The sequence below is a fragment of the Haliotis asinina genome, chromosome 1 (assembly GCF_037392515.1).
Source record: "Haliotis asinina isolate JCU_RB_2024 chromosome 1, JCU_Hal_asi_v2, whole genome shotgun sequence".
Classification (NCBI taxonomy): Eukaryota; Metazoa; Mollusca; class Gastropoda; order Lepetellida; family Haliotidae; genus Haliotis; species Haliotis asinina.
In genome coordinates this window covers 28,305,342-28,328,533 of record NC_090280.1, presented here as the reverse complement: position 1 = coordinate 28,328,533, position 23,192 = coordinate 28,305,342, and the positions used below count along the sequence as shown (strand labels likewise).

The window sequence follows — 23,192 nt, the reverse complement described above, 5'->3', positions numbered from 1 at the left end:
TTTTATATGCACTCGTCTCTCGTGTTTTCATATAGTCCGTATGGAAAAGACATGAAACGTGCCCTTTAAAAAGTGTCTCGTTGTCATGCACGTCATTGTTCAGACGTCGACGATCCGCAAAACACAAATTTGCTTTTATTTCTTTATACCCCGTTTCACTGAAAATGAAAGATGGCGAGCCATGAAAAATGCTTCAGACTGAAACACCAAAGCCTAACGTTGCAGAGATGTTTTGCGTGCACAGGAACACCATATGCCGCCTGTGAAGACGTTATCAACCTAACGCTGTCGTTGCAGACCTTCCCCGAATGGCCGTCCAGCTGTAACCACGCCACGCACAGATCGTTGGATTCAAACCACCCACCTACACCAAAGATTCCAAACAGCGACACATCCGTCACCACTCGACCCTTTCTCTTAACCTCCAACGAGACTCGTACCCGTCATGAATTGTGCTGCATAAAGTGACGTTTTTAATAAGTATAACGATGATGACGATGAGAGATTCAAACACACGTACGTGCGTTTGTATACGGCTCTCATGGCTCCATTTGAGTGTACTGCTGACGATCCTTCGGCCTTGTTTTGGAGATTATATGTGCGCCTTCCTACAGTTTTCGTTAATATCTTTATAAGCCCTTACGAGTTTCAAAGCAATAATATTATATGTATATGTAACTAATCATCTTTGATCTTTCTTTAACGCTGAGCTTATATTTCATATCTCTTTGATGTTTTACTCTGACTTTTTCGGGGTCATTCATGTATTTCTCAATGAAATCATTTTAAGATTGGGTGACGTAATATAGCAGCCGCAAACTCGACTGCAGTATATGTGTACGGCAATCATCACCATTGTAATCTCTCTACAATAACGTCAATGCTTCTTGCAGACCAGCGTTGTTGAACAAGAAATAGTTTTGACAAATTGTACCAACAACAGAAATTAATCTCTCATAAACAAAACAATGCACACATTCCTTTTACCTAACTGTACCTAATTTACGGGAAAATGTATAAGTGTTTCAAATCCAAATGGGTAAACAATAAACGCGTCGACATATTAACCACAGGAGACAGAACATTGCGGAATTGGTGGTGAATGAGCGACAGTATGTTGGTCAGAAATAGGCCGGGAGTCGTGTGGCCTTGAAACATAACAATCGTTAACTGACCGTGATAACAATAGAATAAAGGTGTCATCTTTTACAGTGAGTCATGAAACAGATATTTCGGACTGATAATGTATGGAGATATAAGACAGAATGTACGTGCAGTCATGCTTACATCGTACGCTTCAGACTGATACTTCAGACTGATAATGAATCGAGATAGAATACAGCATACAATGTATGTGCATTCCTTGTTTACATGGATAGCTATGTACTTCACGCATAGACACAAAGAAAGAGAGAGAGAGAGAGAGAGAGGGAGGGAGGGAGGGAGGTGTAAGCATTCACCAACTAAAGCATTCACACGCAGTCACCCAATGACGTTCACCCAACTCTTCAACACACAAACACACTATCCTTGTCTTATCATTTTCCCAGGTATACTGCCCACGTGGATGTCCTCAAGGAGAGATTACACAATGATATGACGAAACAACTTTGACTATAACTTCCACTCACTTGGTCAAGTAAATACTACACGATGACCGGCTTCTGTGGGGAATCTTTGATATTGGTAAGTGGTCTGTGATTATAGTGACTTTACGTCTCCACGATCAGTAGACGGGTGTGTTCTCCAAGACCAGTGGGCATGTGTATTCTTCAAGATCAGTGTACATGGGTATTCTGGAAGATCAATAGACGTGTGTTTTCTCCCAGTTCGGTAGAAATGAGTATTCGCCACGACCAGTAGATGTGTGTATTTTCCACGATCAGTAGAAATCTGTTTTCTCCAAGATTAATAGAACTGTGTATTCTCCAAGATCAGTAGGAATGTGTATTCTCTAAGATCAGTAGACGTGTGTATTATCCAGGAGCAGTACATGTGTGTAATCTCCAAGGTCAATAGACGTCTGTATTATCCACAACTAAGAGACAGGGATACTTTCAAAGATCAGTAGATGTGTGTATTATCCACAACTAAGAGACAGGGATACTTTCAAAGATCAGTAGATGTGTGTATTATCCACAACTAAGAGACAGGGGTACTTTCAAAGATCAGTACATGTGTGTATTATCCACAACTAAGAGACAGGGATACTTTCAAAGATCAGTAGATGTGTGTATTATCCACAACTAAGAGACAGGGATACTTTCAAAGATCAGTAGATGTGTGTATTATCCACAACTGAGAGACAGGGATACTTCCAAAGATCAGTAGATGTGTGTATTATCCACAACTGAGAGACAGGGGTACTTTCAAAGATCAGTAGATGTGTGTATTATCCACAACTGAGAGACAGGGATACTTTCAAAGATCAGTAGATGTGTGTATTATCCACAACTAAGAGACAGGGATACTTTCAAAGATCAGTAGATGTGTGTATTATCCACAACTGAGAGACAGGGATACTTTCAAAGATCAGTAGATGTGTGTATTATCCACAACTGAGAGACAGGGATACTTTCAAAGATCAGTAGATGTGTGTATTATCCACAACTGAGAGACAGGGGTACTTTCAAAGATCAGTAGATGTGTGTATTATCCACAACTAAGAGACAGGGATACTTTCAAAGATCAGTAGATGTGTGTATTATCCACAACTGAGAGACAGGGATACTTTCAAAGATCAGTAGATGTGTGTATTATCCACAACTGAGAGACAGGGATACTTTCAAAGATCAGTAGATGTGTGTATTATCCACAACTGAGAGACAGGGATACTTTCAAAGATCAGTAGATGTGTGTATTCTCGTTCATCAGTCTGCATTATCCACGACATGATGACATCAACAGTACACCTGTGTGTCCTCCAGGGGTAGTACACGTGTGAATTCTCAAAAAAAATATTTCATGATTAGTGGTCGTGCTTATTCTCCGTTTCTATATTCCTTAAACGATGGAAGTGTCTATTCCTCAAGACATCATTACATGATCAGTAGTCACGTATACTTCCCACACATGGTTCCTTTACTATTGCTTATGACGAATTCCACTGAGACCACAGTTTTGTGAGGACAGGAAGTGTCATTCTCTAAACCCGTGGTGCACACGTGACGACATCTCCGCAAGGAAGATCTCTGTGAATATGGTCTCGCATACAAATGTGCATGTCTTCTACCGGCATAGAATAACATACATTTGCTGCATGCAACAGAATGTGATCCTCCACTTGTATCACAGATTGTGACAACCACGTTGTGAGTACGGAATTTATTCAGTGCTAAAGATCAGAGAAAATCAAATAATATATCAGTCATCTTGATATGGTAACTCACGGTGCTGTTTAAGGATGAGAAAGTTTACTGTTTCTTGATGAATATTGCATCAAACATATCTATACAAAACGAGTAGTTGAATACGGCATAAAGCCTAGTTTACATGGAACTATTTACCTCATGGTAACTAATCCCTGGAGCAATATGTACCCCGGGGGCAAATATCATAAAATACATGTTCCCTATTGGGAAATATCACAAATCTATGAGCGCAGCAAATTGTGTTCCATGGTACAAATTGAATGTCGAAAAATAACAGTCCAGTCTTTTACATAAGCACAACTTTATATGGGGGTATGTGTTTGTATATCCAGCTTTATGCCTTAGTTATGTAGTCTCTCGAAACATGTAGAAACGTACCCTGGAAAACGTTGTTGCAAGTCAGTTAAATGAAATGTAATCGGAACATGACTTTAAATGAACGCGGATCCCTAGCTGTGGCCTGAAGGCACTGAGTGATCTGCAGATGGGAGAGGAGAAGCATTGCACACGTTGTATACGATGAACCTTCACAGGTCACTCTTTGTTCAGAACAGAGTCTATTTGAGACTAAGTCCGATCTGTTCCAAGGCGTGACTCTGTTGTTGTGGTCGCAGTGTTGCTCCTAGTCTATATTCCAGGACGTGGATCTGCCGCTGAACGTGGTCCCGACACGGTGGTCATGACACGGTGTAGGCGTGGGTGCTACGTGGTTTCAGTCTATCATATAATAGCCCCCCACCCTTCAGTATTTTATTCTATATTCCAGGACGTGGACCTGTTGTTGAACAACACATGGCCAGAGTTCCCGCCATGCTTTCATCATACTGTGCTGGTGTGGGTGCCCTGTGGCTGGCTGTGGCTGACTCTCCCAGTCTTCCTCGGGCACCTCATGTCTCTCACGGAACGCCTGCATCTTACAAAAATTACAATAGCAAAACTTGTGAGTAGTTGATAAACCTTTCGTTTGTGAAAACTTCTTTCGATATTTAAGATAACTGATGATTACAAATATATAATGTGTGACATAATTTATTTTAACCAATGTAACACGTCAATATGACACAGGTACTTATTGCTGGAATGACGATCTGCGTCATCGGTGACGTCATCAGGGCTATATCGGGAGAAACAGGTCTTCACGACATCACTACATCTTTCTACTCAGCTGCTATGTTGAAGTTAGCAACCTATGTAAGTATGACTGTCGATGCCGTTTCAGTTTGAACGTCATTTGTTTTTACATCGTTGCGGCAGGGTAGCCTAGTGGTGAAAGCGTTCGCTCGTCCCGAAGACCCGTGTTTGATTCCTACCATATGAACCTATATGTATGTATGTATGTATGTATGTATGTATGTATGTATGTATGTATGTATGTATGTATGTATGTATGTATGTATGTATGTATGTATGTATGTATGTATGTATGTATGTATGTATGTATGTATGTATGTATGTATGTATGTATACATGGAATATATTTCTACATGGAATTATTCTGTATTTACTAGGTTCTCTGTGTGTGTGTGTGTGTGTGTGGATATATATATATGTGTGTGTGTGTGTGTATGTATGTATGTATGTATGTATGTATGTGTGTGTGTGGATATATATATATATGTGTGTGTATATATATATATATATATATATATATATATATATATATATATATATGTGTGTGTGTGTGTGTGTGTGTGTGTGTGTGTGTGTGTGTGTGTGTGTGTGTGTGTATGTATGTATGTATGTATGTGTGTGTGTGGATATATATATATATATACATACATACACACACACACACACACATACATACATACATACATACACACACACACACACACACACACACATACATACATACATACATGCACATATATATATATATATACAGAACCTAGTAAATACAGAATAATTCCGACGGGTCAAACCCAACACCGATTTCTAACGAACATAACCAGACGTTCTGTGTTCATTATCACTTTGCTCGCACTGAGATAGTGCTGGTAAGAGATTTCCCCATTGTTAAGTATACAGTTACGGTTCACACATTCCTGAGATAAAAGGCTTGTTAGTCTCCTTTTTACACCCACACCCACAAATTGAATAAACCAGGATACTCTGATTGAAGATTGTGGACAGCTGTAAAAGGTGAATGAAGACGAGGCCACTTAAAACATCGATGTTTACAGACGGATGAATAGTAGCACCGTACATCACAGCAACAGTCTAGCAAACACTGTGACACACTACGATCATTTAGAAATTACTGGAATTCCCTCACTATTAACCGCATCCTGAACAAAGGGTAGGTAACTTAGTCCTAACAGGTGAAGTTACATAGCCTAAGTTCAAGATGCAAGTTCAAACCCCAACCAACTGTTGTGACCCAACTGAAAGTTGATTAATGAGACATTATTATCAACAAAAGCACAACTTTATACCAATCCAGTACATTACGTTTATAACCAACTTGCATATTACAAAACTGACGAATAGAACGGAATGGCCTTCTGGCCAGGACCAGGTGTGACAAAACTGACCATGGTCATAACGGACAAAACGCAGTGGTTCTTTACAGCTATAGTTCACAGCATGACTGTGTTGTACAGTTATGTATTTAAACCGTCTATTTTTGTAATTGTCATGTATCTGTCCATCAGATTCTCAGCATCACATTAACCGTGTTGTCAAGACGACGAGGTGTCTCAAGTTCGTGTCCTCTCTACATATTCTGGCTGCTGCATATCTTGTGTGACGTCATTCCGTTCTACTCACTCATTTTACAATGGGTACGTATGTGATATGTTATCTTTATCTGCTAGATGTCACGTGTCTTGCGTGACGTCACCTCATTTTACACACTCTCATACAAGACTATCGCGCATCATCCGTATCCGTATCGAAATTCAAAATCTACTGGCTCGTGCATGATCTGTGTGACTTTTAAACCAATCAGTTTTGTCACTTTCTTTTGTTTAAAACATTTCAATATAATTCCTTAAATGATCTAGTCACTGACTGTCCCCATACTTTCATGCAGCAAGGCAGAGGTACGGTGGAAGTGTCTCTCTTCTACCTCCACTACGGCTTCCTGCTTCTGCAGATAGTCCTGTGCTCCTTTGCCGACAACACCGACCACGTCGTTGACAAAGTGTCCACACGGGTGAGGGACAGGTGTTATACCACTGTATGACTCATATACTCACTAACGTAACAGTATCAACGGGTGAGGGACAGGTGTTATACCACCGCATGACTTATACTCACCAACGTAACAGTATCAACGGTAACGTTAACCCTGTAGATCAGGCATATGAACACTTCATATGCAGTCGTTCACTGTCAGTCAAGGAGGTGAACCAGCACCCTGACTGAAACTGCCTACAGTGTATTATATAACATAGAGCCATGCTTTCAGATTCCCTGTCCTGCTCTCAGGGCGTCCTTCTTAAACAGACTCCTCTTCTCATGGACCTTCAGGTGCGTTCACAGTCTATCATTTGTTGACAGCCTCCTCTCGACATGTGTATATATGTATGTATATATATATATATATGTGTGTGTGTGTGTGTGTGTGTGTGTGTGTGTGTGTGTGTGTGTGTGTGGTCACTGCCCATGTCACAGATGTATTAAAGGCATATTCACTTGATTAACACAACAGACAGCAAGTTAATAAATAACCAGCTTCCTCTCAATGTTGTACAGGGGCGGAGAGATAGACAAGTTGTTGAATTGGTCGCTCGTCACGTTGAAGTTCGTGTTCGATACCCGACATCAATCAATATTATCCTGATATTACTGGAACTCACTCACTTAATGATGTACATATTACACCCTTGTCAATTACCTGTGTGATTTTTAAGTTTGCTCTCCCATAATGTTATTTATTCCAGTGTTACACCGCGTTAGCATTATGTTATGGTTTATTGTTTTGTTCTTTATTCTTTATCGATACAATAACTGGCAGATAGTGCATGTTGCAGCACAATGTGGAAAGGTTGGAAAAGACCTCTTCAAAATGATGATGTGTACGACCTTCCTCCATTACTGAAGAGTGAAGCCACCGTACCTCATTTCCTGGACACATGGCAACGGGAGCGGCAGAGAGCTGCAAGGTATTCTGCCACATATCTGTTTCTTGTTTTGTAAAACAGAGATCGAAGGTTGGCTCTTATGTATCTATGCCTTATTTGTAACCCAGAGATCGAAAGTAGGTCCGTACGTATCTGTGTCTGATTTCTATCCGAGGATTGAAATTTGCTATGCACATGTTTACGTTGACCTCATTACAGGTAATTCATGAATAACATTATTTTAAGACCTTATGTCGCAGTTTCTATTTTTAATACAGGGCTGGTTACATGTTAACAGGGCCAGCAACACTTTTCAGTTATCAGCCATGTGGGCTTCTTGGTATTTTTCGAAGTTTCATACACTGGACTGCAAGTGTACCATCATATGGTCCATCATAGATCGACTACGTACGTCCCCGTTTTAACTAGTCTTGCCATAAGTCAGCTATATTGGAGGCAGCTACAAAGGAATGTCCTCATTTTCTAAGTTAGTGGTCCAGCAGTGAGACACAAGATGCGTCCATGTAAGCGTAAGCTCTAACCAAGACGTGCATGCTATGTTCCACCGCATGTAGCAAGGTGAAAGATTTAACCAGGAACCACAACGGTTTTCCTTGTCCCCCGTGTTGTCCTTACCTTAACCAGAGTAAGGCCTCTGAGACTTGACCTACATTAAGGCTTCACATTTGAAATATTTTCTCACCCAATGTTGACATGTCAAACTTCAAACAACCAGTAGATATTTCTGTTAAACCCTCTTTGCAGACTGGATAGTGCATTGTCAAGACATCTTCCTCGAGAAAGACAGAATCTTCTTGAGTTTTCCGAAGACGTTGACCTGTCACAAAGAAGAAAGAAAACTCTCCCCGATCTGATAGTCAAAGAGGGAGCAAATACAGGAATACCGGAGAAACGAGCTCACAGGCCTTCCCTACTACGCACATTGTTCAGGACTCATGGTTGTAAACTGATGAAGTCACATTTGTTCAGGATCTCGTCTGAGCTGTTCCTGGTTCTAAATCCCTACCTGTTGAAGTACGTCATAATAAATAACGGCAACCATTGATCAAACATGATCATAACAGTAAATAAATGCGTTCTGAATGTGTGATTTGTACTAGAGAATTACGATCTACCATTGCGATTACGGGAATCTAATTTGGGGGAAAAACTATTTCGTCAGAATGTTTAATATAGTATTTCTAATCAGTACGTACATGTCAGATTGTCATTAAACGTCCATCTAATGAATGTTTTCAGCTCATTCAAGAATGCCAGCCTCTTGAAAAGGGCGATTCCGCAAATTCTTATGGAGTACGACCTCATGAACACTTGCTGTTAACATTGCACTGTATAGTTCCTAATCCCTTTAGTAAGCCAAAAATTGAAGATGGGACTGACTAAAAAGGATCGTCTGTTACCATATGATCTTTGTTTGTTTGTTTGTTTGTTTGTTTGTTAACGCCGCACTCAGGAATATGCGAGTATATAGCGGTTGGTTGTGAACAATCGAGTCTGGACAAGACGATCCAGTGATCGACTGCATGGTCATAGATCTACGTTGCTGGGATACGTTGACATGCGTCATCCACATGGCGGATGTTTGTAAATAATCGAGTCTGACCACCCGATCCCGTTAGTCACCTCTTATGACAAACATGGGTTACTGCAGACAAATGTTAAACCGTATCTTCACGGGAATCTGCACATGTTCAGTTCAAGTCCAAGCAATAGCGATTACGATTATCCACACTGACATCCAAAGACCAGTTGAACCATTTCCCAGGAGTGTTTTGGCATTCGTAACTACTCGCCTCTTTCCGTAACCTGCAAGAAGGTTTCCGGAATGACCCGAGTAGTTACGGATGAGTGTTTTGGCTGTCTTGCAGGCGACTAATGTACTACGTGGAGAATAAGGAGTCGGAACCGGCGTGGCAAGGTTATGGCATCGTCATTGCCTTCGTATGTATCAGCGCCATGCTGTCACTGCTGCAGACCAGGAGCTTCTTCACTGCCGAGAACGTCGCCCTTGGTGTCAGGACTGGTCTCATGTCGGCAGTCTACAAGAAGGTGAAGATGGGGCTTTGGAATCGGTGATTTAACTATTGTCAAAAATGCCTTTGGGTGGCATTTAGTGTCCTATGAATGTACACTTTCTTTGTTATTAGTTTGAGCGACGTTTCAGTCCAGCTGCTGCACAGTATTCTACATCACTAACTCTTGCTTCATAGCGTTGTTAGCACCGAGAGTAATAAAGAAATTGTACACTCATAGAACTTCCTCCTTCTCTGTTTGTTATGAAACAAGATATTTCTCCTGTATAATATTGATAAATATATACATATGGACAAATGGTACAAAAATAGAACCATAGAAAGTTCCAAGATGATGAAATGAACATCGAACATTCTTTGAACCCGTTGATGTTACTAAGTAATATCTCTGATGTCAGTGTAAGATGTGGAGTTTTTCACCAGGCCCTGACCATGAATAACGAGTCTCGGAAGAAGTACACGACGGGTGAGATCGTGAATCTGATGTCCGTGGACGTCCAGAGGGTGGAGCAAGCCGTCATGCAGATGTGGATTGTGTGGTCAGCTCCAATCATCTTCATCATCTGCTTCTACCAGCTGTACCAGGTCCTGGGGCTCGCCTTCCTGACCGGGGTGGTCATCATGCTGGTGTTGGCCCCCTTCCAGTACAAACTGTCCATGTACCACCGAGACCTGTTCAACCATCAGCTCAAGCACAAGGACGCGAGGCTGAAGAACATGGGAGAACTACTGAACGGAATCAAGGTATATAACGCCCTGTTGTAATAGTTTGTGCTGAATGATTGAAACAATGTTATATGTTCTTCAAGATGGATTTGCCAACGTTCTACTGGGAAAAAGAAAAGCAGTATTTATGGATGTCAACTTCTTTATTGTGAATGACACGACGTTTGTGAGCGTATGCTTGGTTCTTCTTCATCAGGTGGCCAGTAGGCAGTATCTGTATCAAGGGGGTTGCGTTGAATGTTTCAAACAATGTCTTTCCAAACGGATTGTAGTTGCATTAATCGATTTATGCAATGCTATGTTTTCTCCAAAATGGATTGTGGTTGGGATAAATGATTTACGCAATGACATTTTCTTGAAAACCTATTGATTAATATGCGCAATGCACACTTGAAGACATCTCCGATGCAAAAATATTGATATAACATACCACAACAGACAGATGTTAAAGATATCAGGATGTTACCAATAATATCCTTTTCTCATACCATTGATGGTAAATTCAAAACGAATCTGTTAGGTTGTTAATGTGCGATTTCTTTGCGTTGCAATTATCACTTGTTATGGTCCAGCCAGTTCACCACAGGGATTGTTCACTTTGACGACTACGCTGACAACGCATTTGGGATACGATGACATGTGTCAACCTTGTGTCAGCGAGCCTGACAATCCGATCCTTTTAGGTGCCTCTTACGACAAACAATGATATATTTTCTTCCAAATGGATTGGTTGACACTCCACTGGGGTCGTAAATGACGAATTCTTACCCGAATCTTCAAGGGTGACATTATTCCAAGACCGTTGTTGTCGTTGCTGTTAAGGTGCTGAAACTCTACGCCTGGGAAGGATCATTTAGAGACAAGATCATGGCTATCAGGGACAAGGAGATGAAAGTCGTCATGAAAATAGCACTGTTTGAGGTTCTGCTCGTCTTCCTGTGGATCGGCTTCCCAACACTGGTATGTCACTCTCTATACTGTGCATTCCACACATTTAACCTTCCCATTATAAATGGTTTAGTAATAGACCATGCTGGCGAGGTAGATAGAACGATGTATTCTGTGTTTTTCAGATAACGATTGCCAGCTTTGTAACGTACATTATGACATCTCCCACTGCGTTCATGAGCTCCGAAACAGCTTTCGTCTCTGTCGCTCTCTTCAACTACTTGAGGGGAGCTATGAACATGCTGCCCATGTGTATCTCCACTCTAGCACAGGTAGCTTTTGTAGATGTGTTACTCAAATTTAGAACTTTGCAGTTAGGACATTCTCATTGGGGTCTAAGGATTTAATTCCGCTAGAATCAACTCCGTTCCTGTCCTCTGAGTCCTCTCTACTCCGGTCTACTCCTCTCCAATTAACTCAAATATTGTTTTAATTTGCGTACCTAATCCTTAGAAATAGTATGATGTATCAATAAATACCCCAAACATTCTCACAACCCCTATATCCAAAAAGTTAAATGGCCGATCTGTTATCAAAGACATTGGAGACGGGATGTGGAAAGACTTTTGTCTTCTACTTCTATTGTGAAAGCGATGGAACAACATAACTTCACAAACCGTAAAGTGTAACGACCGCTAGAATATTTTCCTGACTTGATAACCATAGTGATACGGCCATCTACCGTATTGAAGCAAGCGTGTCGCCTCGGTTTCAGGCAAGTCTGTCAACAAAGCGTCTGAACAAATATCTTGCTGAGGAGGACCTGGAGCCAAGTACCGTGTCCGCCATCACCGCGGAAGGTCGAGTATCTGAGTAGGGAACAGGAAGGGGTTTCCGCACGTTATTTCATACCTGTCACCTTCACCATTCCGTGGTCAAGGTCAAACCTGTCTTTCATGGAGTGACGCCTTTCTACTGTCGTATGAGACTTTATGTACTTTCGCCTTGTGTGTACACTTGTAACGAACATGTTCACTAATCAAAATACCTGGCTCAGCTCGCTTGCAGACATGCACACGAGTGTACGCACATCCATTCCGACTGCTGTCCAAACTGTGAATACCATGCTCCTGTAGGCATTGCTCGGTTCTCGTAGGTTCACATTTAATTCATATTATCAATTCGCCTTCGTTCTTACCGCATTGTCAAGGTCGGAATCAAGTTGAACCTGTGACGTCTCCAATGAAAATGACCTGCAAACAACTTGGATATGTTTTCTTGTTTTGATCTCAGTATTTGATAACAATCTTTAGTTACGGTCCTTTCAGTAAACAGCTGAAAATTTATATGTATTTTGATGATGCTTCTAAAATTGGAAAGCCATAATTAATATGATGTATTCATAATTCTTATTCAGGAATTGCAATCAGTATTGACAGAGCTACCTTCACATGGAATCTAGACTCAGAGTTCACCTTGAAAAAGTAAGTACTGGAATGAAATGATTTTGAACTTGGAGATCGATAGAAATCAGTGTGTATGGAGATAATGCGCGTCCCAACGATTGTTTGCAACCAGTGTGCAAGACAATACACAGAGTAGCCACAATGTTCACGACAACAAGTGTACCTGTATACCACAGTCATACCGATGACTGGGTGGCCGCAGTATTCTAACTATTTGGCGGCGGTCTGGAAATAATCGAGTCTGGAGTGACACAGTCCAATGATCAACAGCACAACAGCATAGCCACCGATCTATGCAATTGTCATACCAATGCAGACTTTCATTGGACAATACAGATTGAAAGTCCTGATTGACATATTGAACTTAACGTGAATCACCGTATTGTGACTTATTTCAGCATCAACTTGTCTGTGCCTTTTGGCCAGCTAGTGGCCATTGTGGGATCAGTTGGGGCAGGCAAGTCGTCGCTGCTGTCGGCGATGCTGGGGGAGATGCGAAAGCTGAAGGGCCATGCGGCCATGAAAGTGAGTACTGACCCACCTGGTACTTGTGATGTTCATAGGATCACTGACATTGATTAAAACGACTATTTTGGTACCAATTCACACATCCTATATTAACACCATCACAATATGTCCACGCGATTAACACCCTTGTAATATATAGAGGATACTAAACGACCTTCCGTGTAATACCATTTTTATTAAACGAGTTAATGATTTGGTATCAGACGAGCGAAAGCGAGTTTGATACTAAATCTTTAACGAGTTTAATGAAAATGGTATTTCACGGAAGCGAGTTTAGTATTCTGTTTATTACTCGCCAACATAAATTGGCAGAAACTGTGGCGAAATTTCCTACAGTGTGAGGACTCTCAGTCAAGCAAGGTCTAGTAAAATCGCGACATCAACATTAGCATTGTGACGTCACAACTTTGAACCATTTTGACGTCATACGTCAAGCGGTATTACACTAGCGTAATACTGAAGTGAAAATATTACACTGCAGTATCTTCAACGGGCGAGTAATAATTAGATTAATTAGTTGGGCTGGTGTGGAACAGTACATTCAGTAATATATCAAGAGGGAAATTCTGCTTACAAGCAAGGGGGAGTGGCCTGGATATGGTTCTGAAGACTGTCCAGTGTTGCTAATATGGACACTCGATTGAACTCTTGTTCTGTTGATGTCTATGATTCGATCTTATGTTTGTTTTCAGAAAAATGTGGCGTACGTGCCACAGGAGGCCTGGATACAAAACTTGTCCCTCAAAGCTAACATTGTCTTCGGTTCTGAACCGGACGAAAAACGGTATCTGGATGTTATAAAAGCATGTGCCCTGGAGTCGGACCTGGAGACACTCCCTGGTGGAGCCAACACAGAGATAGGCGAAAAGGTAGGACACCTGTCTTGGTCATGACTGACACTGATATACAAAGGGGAATTAATGAACACATGTCATGCTTGCAGTAGACACAGACATTAAATACTACTTCAAGACACCTGCTCAATGTAGACACCAATGCACCCTGGCGTAGTAACGCTAAACATAGATATGGGAAACACGTTGCCAGTGAACATCTGACGTGATCGCAGTAGACACAGATACAGGAAACATGTAGTCAGTTAACATCTGGTATGGTCCCAGTAGACACAGATATGGGTAACACGTAACCATTGAACGTCTTTCATATTGCCACCGTGACATATGTATAAAAAAACACGTAGCCAATGGACATCTGACGTGGTCAGTGTAGACAGAGATATGAAACAAGCAGGCACTTGCATCTGTCGTAGTCAATGTAGACATAGATACGGGAAACACGTAATGGACTCCTGTCGTACTCATAGTAGACACAGGCATAGGAAAAGGGTAACAAGCAGACACCCGCCGTACTCAGTCGCTGTGGGAACAGATACAGGAGCAACGAAGCTACTGTAATCATGGTAAAAAAAAAAGATGAACACTGACATAGGAGAACAATGCATCTGATGACGATAGTACATTAATACTTTTTTGCATTAGGGTCCCTAACTGCGCCGACTGCTGTTTTAGAAATGCTAGTGCTACTATTAATATCGTTTACAGGGCATCAACCTGAGTGGAGGACAGAAGCAGCGTGTGTCACTTGCCCGAGCTGTATACAGTAACAAAGACATATATCTGTTGGATGATCCTCTTAGCGCTGTGGACTCCCATGTTGGCAAGCACATCTTCCGTCATGTTATAGGACGCCAGGGGGTGCTGAAAGAAAAGGTGAGGGGCCAAATTCTACACATATCCACACAAAAAAACACACCCGTACATATCTCAAAGGTGAATGAGCCATAATCCTAACCCACTGGCCCATTTCTCTGACATGGTTGGTCGTCCTGTGAAACAAAAGTATCCTCCTGTGCAGGAACTGGAAGTTGCTTTAAACCCTTCAGAGAGTCAGGGGGCAGATATGCCACATTACACGAAGGGGTTTACCTGTTCACGCGGTTAGCAGCGAGTGTGTCTATCCGGTGCTGGCCAGGGCCTAGATTCTCGAAGCTCTCTTGGCGCTAAGATTGTCGCAAGTGCCATACATTAAAATTAACTTACGACTATCTGAGCGCTAAGACAGCTTCGAAAATCCAGACCCAGGCTACTAACAACAATGACTTATTGAACGTCTACGGGAAGGTCATTCCATATCCGGGGTAGAAGTTGCTGGAGTTCGTGCAGCCTTTCCGGAAGCTTCGGATGGCGTCGTTACCGTCGCTCCATTTCATTCCAGATAATTGTGTCCAATGGGTGACAAATTAGGGCAGCTCGGGTTATCACATTAACATCGTTCTAATCACGATACGGACGAACAGTTGCAACGAAAGCTCGTTGATGCAGATGCCAACGTCGATGTTTTTCCACCAAAAATGGCCAGTGGCAGACAAGACCAGGACATGTAGTTGTTCTGTATATTTCTTTATGTTATATTCCTGTATCAGACTAAGGTTAGTTATCCATTTGAGTTTGTTATCACTGACATATAGTGTATTTACTTATAGTTAAACTGTTGGCTCTTCTTTCAGACCCGAGTACTTGTGACTCATGGCGTTCACTGGCTACCTATGGTCGACGTCATTGTAGTGATGGATCAAGGGGAGATAACCGAGGTTGGATCGTATGAAGACCTTCTTGATCATGACGGACCATTTGCGCAGTTCCTAAAGACATATTTACAGGAAGGGAACCATGACAACCTGGAGGATGAAGATTGTAAGCAAAATAAAGTCTACGAGTCTCATGTATATAATACGAGCGGAAAGACATTTTCCAGTCTAAAAAGATGAAATCTGATACGGTTCCTTTGCAAACGGGTTTTTAGCCCTTGCCACGTGTTAAACACTTGACTCGAAAGTAAAATCAAATATCGTTATAAAGAACTAAAATTTGAAATTAGTGTATAATGATATAATCTTACAATTTATAATCTAAACAATTTCAGTGCAAGAAATCCGTAGCACCCTGTCAAAGAACACTCTTTCGTCGCCCAGTCTCTCGCCGTCGAAGCTTTCGGATTATCTCCACAGTCCACAGTTACTTCGTCAATTGTCATCAGAATCCGAGACAACTCTCAGACACAGACATCACAAGGAGAATATTTTCGGATCTATGTGGTATTTAACGCTAATACAAAATATCAGTCTGTTCTTTCCGGATGATTTCATCAGCAGAGCACAATCAAAACTGATCTTCAACAACCCGCAGGAGGAGGCGAGTAAAGGTGTAGTCAGACGTCGTTGTGGCATGTCATTGTGCAAATGAATGCTCATAATGTCAGCCACTGGTATGCCTGGTTCAGACTGAACAGTGTACCATCATGGCACAACGCTGAAATACTCCTCAGTACCGTGATAAACAACAGGCCCTTTAACGTAACGAGTTCTGTCTTTTAAGTCCGTTTGATGTTGATCGTTGTACGCAGCAATATTCCACCTGCATTGTGACTGTCTGTACATAATCCAGTGATCGACATCATGAGCATCTATCTACCCAAATGTTACACGAGATGTGTCAACCAGGTTAGTGGGCCTGACTGCCCGATCCCGTTAGTTGCCTCTTACGACAGACATGGGTTCCTGAAGATCAGTTCTAACCCGGATCGTCACGGATACTGTTTGAGAACACTTTGAATGCTTCAGTTTAATTTAACGCGGTTTTTATCAGCAATATTCAGGCAATGTCATGGCAGTGGACACCAGCTTCACACATTCTACCCATGTTGAGAATCGAGCCTGGATCTTCGGCGTGACGAACGAACGCTTTAAGTACTGGGCTACCCCAGTGGCCTGCGCTTTATAGTGCTGGCCATAAAATGTCATAAAAAGAACATATATTTTAAGGGAATGTGTGATATTCCATGGCTGACAAAAGTCCAAAACCAATACAAAATGTCATTTGATAATTTGATAGTTGTTGGTACAATTATTCTTAACCAGTCATTGACATATGGCATCACCGTCCATAAATGGAAGCAGACATAGTTACTCTGTGTTCTAGGTCAGTGGCAAGTGGTAACATGGACTGTGATCTGAACCCGGAAGTGTATGTAGCAGAAGAGGCGACTGGTGGAGAAGAGTACAAACTAATTGAGGATGAATATACAGAGTCGGGCAATGTACGTAGATGCATCTTTGCCTCATACCCTTCATCTTTTAAATTGTCTTTCAGGTTATCCCGAGAGTACTGTTGTATATGAGCATATGTTGGAATTCATAATTGCTGGTTCATGCCGAATAGCTGGACAATTATTGAATATTCATTCATTCATTTATTCATTCATTCTGATATTCCTGATGCCTACAAGCACGGTTACATGTACTACGAAAAATATCCATTAAAACTTCACTGAATAACAATAGTGTTTCATATCAGCTTGGGAGGATCTGATTTGAGGATTAGACACAATGGCCTCCTGTATAGAAGAAGATATGTTGGCCGCGAAGGAACATCGTATTATCGCGCCCATAATTGAACATATTATCGCTTTCTTTCCTTCTGTAACGACAACGTGATTGCAAGAGGCGAGAAATGGATAACGCGAGTCGAGAAAGCGTTAACACGAGATGAGAAACCGAGAAAAGGTGACGAGAAAGCGATAACATTAGATGAGATATGTAAGTATTGTTTTCTCGTCTCGTTTTATCGCCTTCTTGCAGCTGTAAAACAAAACAAGAGGAGATAAATCGATAAAACAGATGAGAGAGCAATACAGCGGGAAAGCGGGACACAAACATGAGCAAGCGATAACTTGGGTTGAGAAAGCCATAAAATTAGATGAGAGACCGATAGGGAGAGAAACCGAAATATAAAAAAGAGAGTTGGAAAGGCGATAAAACCCGATGTTTTAGGAGTGTATTCATACGGTTATCTTTGGATGAAGTATCCATGTCCAGTAATACAATTATATGTTTGTTTTAGGTGAAGTATTCAATATTGAAATCCTACTTCTCTGTTATTGGCTGGGTGTCTGCAGCTGGAATTATAGTTTTGTATGTCATGTACAACATCGCCTGGGCTATGTCCAACGTATGGCTCAGTCACTGGACCGAGGACCCAAGGCTGAAGACGATAGTCCATCTCCAGACCGGGAACTACACGAATAAAATAAACACGACGGGAACCCTGTTCAATGTGACTGTGGACAGCGCAGATAAGGACAAACTTCAGTCGTTGTCCTACTACTACTTGGGAGTGTATTGTGCAATTGCATTTACTCAAGGTGGGTAGAGTTGTGGATCACCATCAGACCATAACCACTGGATTAAGATTTGATTGTTGATAGTACTTGAGACTGCAGAGAGCCGTGCAGTGAACATGAAAATCACCCTGAGATGATGGAGGAGCATATCATGAGCAATTGTTTCAAAAGCCGAACTTAAATCAAGGAGTGTTACGATACCTAGACTGCTGTTGTCAAGACCAAGTCGTAAATAAAATATGAGGACTAGTTCATGGATGTACAAGTTTATTCTGTGAAGGCAACAGATAAAGAAGTTGTATATCCATAAAATAGTCCTCATCCGTCATCTACCCAACGTCTAGAATAAGTCAAGTCGTAGATAATTTAGGACTTTAACAAGAGCAGTCACAATTGGGTGGTGAGCACGATAGTCTGACTGAAGATGGTCGCACTAGTCAGTTTTCCTGGAGATGTTATTCCACGGAATATGACCACCTGGTAGCAAATCCAAATCTCCATATTTTGTTACAGTTAATAAATTGTTGTGACAAAACGTATAGGAGATCCCCTTTGAACCAACACCATATACCACAGACAAGTCTAAAATATTCAATAATATACTGAGCAAACAATGAGCACGTTACAATGAATTACTAATACAGATTTCTAGTACAATGCAGTTGAGTCACAAGTCTAAGGTAATGGGTCACAAATATAAAATATTTAACTTACCAGAATCTTGGTATTACGGTGAGACCTGATATACTAAATGGAGTTTGTTTCCAATAAGAGAGCAGTCAGGCCCGGAGTGTCAATCTTGAATCTTGAATGTAGATGATGTTGTTGGCATATAGACGTTGAAAGTAGGCTGGATGAATGTAGTCCGTGTCTGTGTCCGTCAACACAAGAAGCAACCTTTATATATACTGGTACAGTGTTGCGAGCATTTGAGCACAGCGTGTCTGTATCGCCATTTAGTCAGAACGTTCGCGAACAGGAAGTAAACAATAGATTACCAAGGGCAGCTAAAAGGTAGCGCTTACAAGAAGGCCTGCTAAAAACATGAGGACCTGCTAAATGCTATTGCCATTATACACATATGATACGATATGTGACCCAAAACTCAAATTTAAAACTCAAAGCTTTGTGACACACTGATAACTATCACCTAAACAATCAATATGCAAATCAGAAAAAAACACACCCACGTAACAATAGGAGAGTTGTTAAATTAAAACATATTCGGGTGACTGTAATTCTTAAAAGTTCATTAGACGCTACTTGGAGAATAGAAAAATGCATTGTGTCTTGATTTCTAGCCGGTGAAAGTATTAACTTTCGGTTTTGAGTCAAAAGTTAAAATAGATTGTCCGAAGAAAGACGTTATTTAGATACTTTGGAGCTCTGCAAACATGTCCAGCATATGCAATGTTACAGTGACTGGTGTAAGGAAACTATTTGTTAGAGCTTATTAACCATGGGGCATCAAGTGAGTGAGTGAGCTGAAAATACACACACACACACACACACACACGCACGCACACACGCACGCACGCACATGTATGTATTTGTGTGTCTGTCTGTCTGTCTGTCTGTGTCTGTGTCTGTGTCTGTGTGTGTCCGCTGTATATGTGTATAGAATATGCAAGATGTATAGAACATGATAAACTGCAGATACGGTTAACGTTTCGTGGCATCGATACGCGTTCCAGTTATAGTGAACTCTGTGTTTCAGCGGTGATCGTGATGCTCAACACACTACTTGTTTACACAAGGATGGTTGACGCTGCAAAGGTAACACATAGAAACCTTCTTGACAACATCATCAAGCAGCCAATGAGCTTCTTCGACACAACACCAACTGGACGAATCCTGAATCGTTTTACAAAAGACGTTGACGTCGTTGATGGTCATCTTCCCCGAGTGCTGCGGTTTTGGTTGGAACTAATCTTCTATCTAATCAGCATCCTTGTTGTGATTTCCTACAGCACGCCGATGTTCCTTGCTGTTGCCGTCCCCGTCATTGTATGCTTCATCTTCATACAGGTAGGGAATATTGTGATGATGTGGTTCATCTTCATACAGGTAGGGAATATTGTGATGATCATCTTCATACAGGTAGGGAATATTGTGATGATGTGGTTCATCTTCATACAGGTAGGGAATATTGTGATGATCATCTTCATACAGGTAGGGAATATTGTGATGATGTGGTTCATCTTCATACAGGTAGGGAATATTGTGATGATCATCTTCATACAGGTAGGGAATATTGTGATGATGTGGTTCATCTTCATACAGGTAGGGAATATTGTGATGATCATCTTCATACAGGTAGGGAATATTGTGATGATCATCTTCATACAGGTAGGGAATATTGTGACGATGTGGTTCATCTTCACACAGGTAGGGAATATTGTGATGATGTGGTTCATCTTCATACAGGTAGGGAATATTGTGATGATGTGGTTCATCTTCATACAGGTAGGGAATATTGTGACGATGTGGTTCATCTTCATACAGGTAGGGAATATTGTGTTGATGTGGTTCATCTTCATACAGGTAGGGAATATAGTGATGATGTGGTTCATCTTCATACAGGTATGGAATATTGTGATGATGTGGTTCATCTTCATACAGGTAGGGAATATTGTGATGATGTGGTTCATCTTCATACAGGTATGGAATATTGTGATGATGTGGTTCATCTTCATACAGGTAGGGAATATTGTGTTGATGTGGTTCATCTTCATACAGGTAGGGAATATATTGTGATGGTGTGGTTCATCTTCATACAGGTAGGGAATATTGTGTTGATGTGGTTCATCTTCATACAGGTAGGGAATATTGTGTTGATGTGGTTCATCTTCATATAGGTAGGGAATATTGTGATGATGTGGTTCATCTTCATACAGGTAGGGAATATTGTGATGATGTGGTTCATCTTCATACAGGTAGGGAATATTGTGACGATGTGGTTCATCTTCATACAGGTAGGGAATATTGTGTTGATGTGGTTCATCTTCATATAGGTAGGGAATATTGTGACGATGTGGTTCATCTTCATACAGGTAGGGAATATTGTGTTGATGTGGTTCATCTTCATACAGGTAGGGAATATAGTGATGATGTGGTTCATCTTCATACAGGTAGGGAATATTGTGATGATGTGGTTCATCTTCATACAGGTAGGGAATATAGTGATGATGTGGTTTATCTTCATACAGGTAGGGAATATTGTGTTGATGTGGTTCATCTTCATACAGGTAGGGAATATAGTGATGATGTGGTTCATCTTCATACAGGTAGGGAATATTGTGATGATGTGGTTCATCTTCATGCAGGCAGGGAATATATTGTGATGGTGTGGTTCATCTTCATCCAGGTAGGGAATATTGTGATGATGTGGTTCATCTTCATACAGGTAGGGAATATTGTGATGATGTGGTTCATCTTCATACAGGTAGGGAATATAGTGATGATGTGGTTCATCTTCATACAGGTAGGGAATATAGTGATGATGTGGTTCATCTTCATACAGGTAGGGAATATTGTGATGATGTGGTTCATCTTCATACAGGTAGGGAATATTGTGATGATGTGGTTCATCTTCATACAGGTAGGGAATATTGTGATGATGTGGTTCATCTTCATACAGGTAGGGAATATTGTGATGATGTGGTTCATCTTCATACAGGTATGGAATATTGTGATGATGTGGTTCATCTTCATACAGGTAGGGAATATTGTGATGATGTGGTTCATCTTCATACAGGTAGGGAATATATTGTGATGGTGTGGTTCATCTTCATACAGGTAGGGAATATTGTGATGATGTGGTTCATCTTCATACAGGTAGGGAATATTGTGTTGATGTGGTTCATCTTCATATAGGTAGGGAATATTGTGATGATGTGGTTCATCTTCATACAGGTAGGGAATATTGTGAAGATGTGGTTCATCTTCATACAGGTAGGGAATATTGTGACGATGTGGTTCATCTTCATACAGGTAGGGAATATTGTGTTGATGTGGTTTATCTTCATATAGGTAGGGAATATTGTGACGATGTGGTTCATCTTCATACAGGTAGGGAATATTGTGTTGATGTGGTTCATCTTCATACAGGTAGGGAATATAGTGATGATGTGGTTCATCTTCATACAGGTAGGGAATATTGTGATGATGTGGTTCATCTTCATACAGGTAGGGAATATAGTGATGATGTGGTTTATCTTCATACAGGTAGGGAATATTGTGTTGATGTGGTTCATCTTCATACAGGTAGGGAATATAGTGATGATGTGGTTCATCTTCATACAGGTAGGGAATATTGTGATGATGTGGTTCATCTTCATGCAGGTAGGGAATATATTGTGATGGTGTGGTTCATCTTCATGCAGGTAGGGAATATTGTGATGATGTGGTTCATCTTCATACAGGTAGGGAATATTGTGATGATGTGGTTCATCTTCATACAGGTAGGGAATATAGTGATGATGTGGTTCATCTTCATACAGGTAGGGAATATTGTGATGATGTGGTTCATCTTCATACAGGTAGGGAATATTGTGATGATGTGGTTCATCTTCATACAGGTAGGGAATATAGTGATGATGTGGTTCATCTTCATACAGGTAGGGAATATTGTGATGATGTGGTTCATCTTCATACAGGTAGGGAATATTGTGATGATGTGGTTCATCTTCATATAGGTAGGGAATATTGTGACGATGTGGTTCATCTTCATACAGGTAGGGAATATTGTGTTGATGTGGTTCATCTTCATACAGGTAGGGAATATAGTGATGATGTGGTTCATCTTCATACAGGTAGGGAATATTGTGTTGATGTGGTTCATCTTCATACAGGTAGGGAATATAGTGATGATGTGGTTCATCTTCATACAGG

At 41.0% G+C, this 23,192-nt stretch overlaps 1 protein-coding gene across 1 annotated transcript in view; it reads left to right on the top strand.

Moving 5' to 3' along the window:
- Nucleotides 1-1,576: 1,576 nt before the first annotated feature.
- The window catches only part of LOC137290031 (ATP-binding cassette sub-family C member 2-like), a 30,821-nt gene continuing 9,205 nt past the window's right edge, over nucleotides 1,577-23,192 (top strand). The window contains exons 1-22 of the mRNA XM_067820896.1: nucleotides 1,577-1,686; nucleotides 4,138-4,311; nucleotides 4,437-4,562; nucleotides 6,026-6,154; nucleotides 6,406-6,528; nucleotides 6,784-6,845; nucleotides 7,349-7,480; nucleotides 8,204-8,473; nucleotides 9,328-9,508; nucleotides 9,916-10,236; nucleotides 11,041-11,178; nucleotides 11,292-11,438; nucleotides 11,882-11,966; nucleotides 12,524-12,590; nucleotides 12,971-13,097; nucleotides 13,793-13,969; nucleotides 14,663-14,830; nucleotides 15,628-15,814; nucleotides 16,044-16,215; nucleotides 17,099-17,216; nucleotides 18,020-18,320; nucleotides 20,017-20,327. Of these exons, the coding sequence (XP_067676997.1) occupies nucleotides 1,654-1,686; nucleotides 4,138-4,311; nucleotides 4,437-4,562; nucleotides 6,026-6,154; nucleotides 6,406-6,528; nucleotides 6,784-6,845; nucleotides 7,349-7,480; nucleotides 8,204-8,473; nucleotides 9,328-9,508; nucleotides 9,916-10,236; nucleotides 11,041-11,178; nucleotides 11,292-11,438; nucleotides 11,882-11,966; nucleotides 12,524-12,590; nucleotides 12,971-13,097; nucleotides 13,793-13,969; nucleotides 14,663-14,830; nucleotides 15,628-15,814; nucleotides 16,044-16,215; nucleotides 17,099-17,216; nucleotides 18,020-18,320; nucleotides 20,017-20,327 (3,549 nt within the window). The 5' untranslated portion in view covers nucleotides 1,577-1,653. The remainder of the gene's footprint in view (nucleotides 1,687-4,137; nucleotides 4,312-4,436; nucleotides 4,563-6,025; nucleotides 6,155-6,405; nucleotides 6,529-6,783; nucleotides 6,846-7,348; nucleotides 7,481-8,203; nucleotides 8,474-9,327; nucleotides 9,509-9,915; nucleotides 10,237-11,040; nucleotides 11,179-11,291; nucleotides 11,439-11,881; nucleotides 11,967-12,523; nucleotides 12,591-12,970; nucleotides 13,098-13,792; nucleotides 13,970-14,662; nucleotides 14,831-15,627; nucleotides 15,815-16,043; nucleotides 16,216-17,098; nucleotides 17,217-18,019; nucleotides 18,321-20,016; nucleotides 20,328-23,192) is intronic.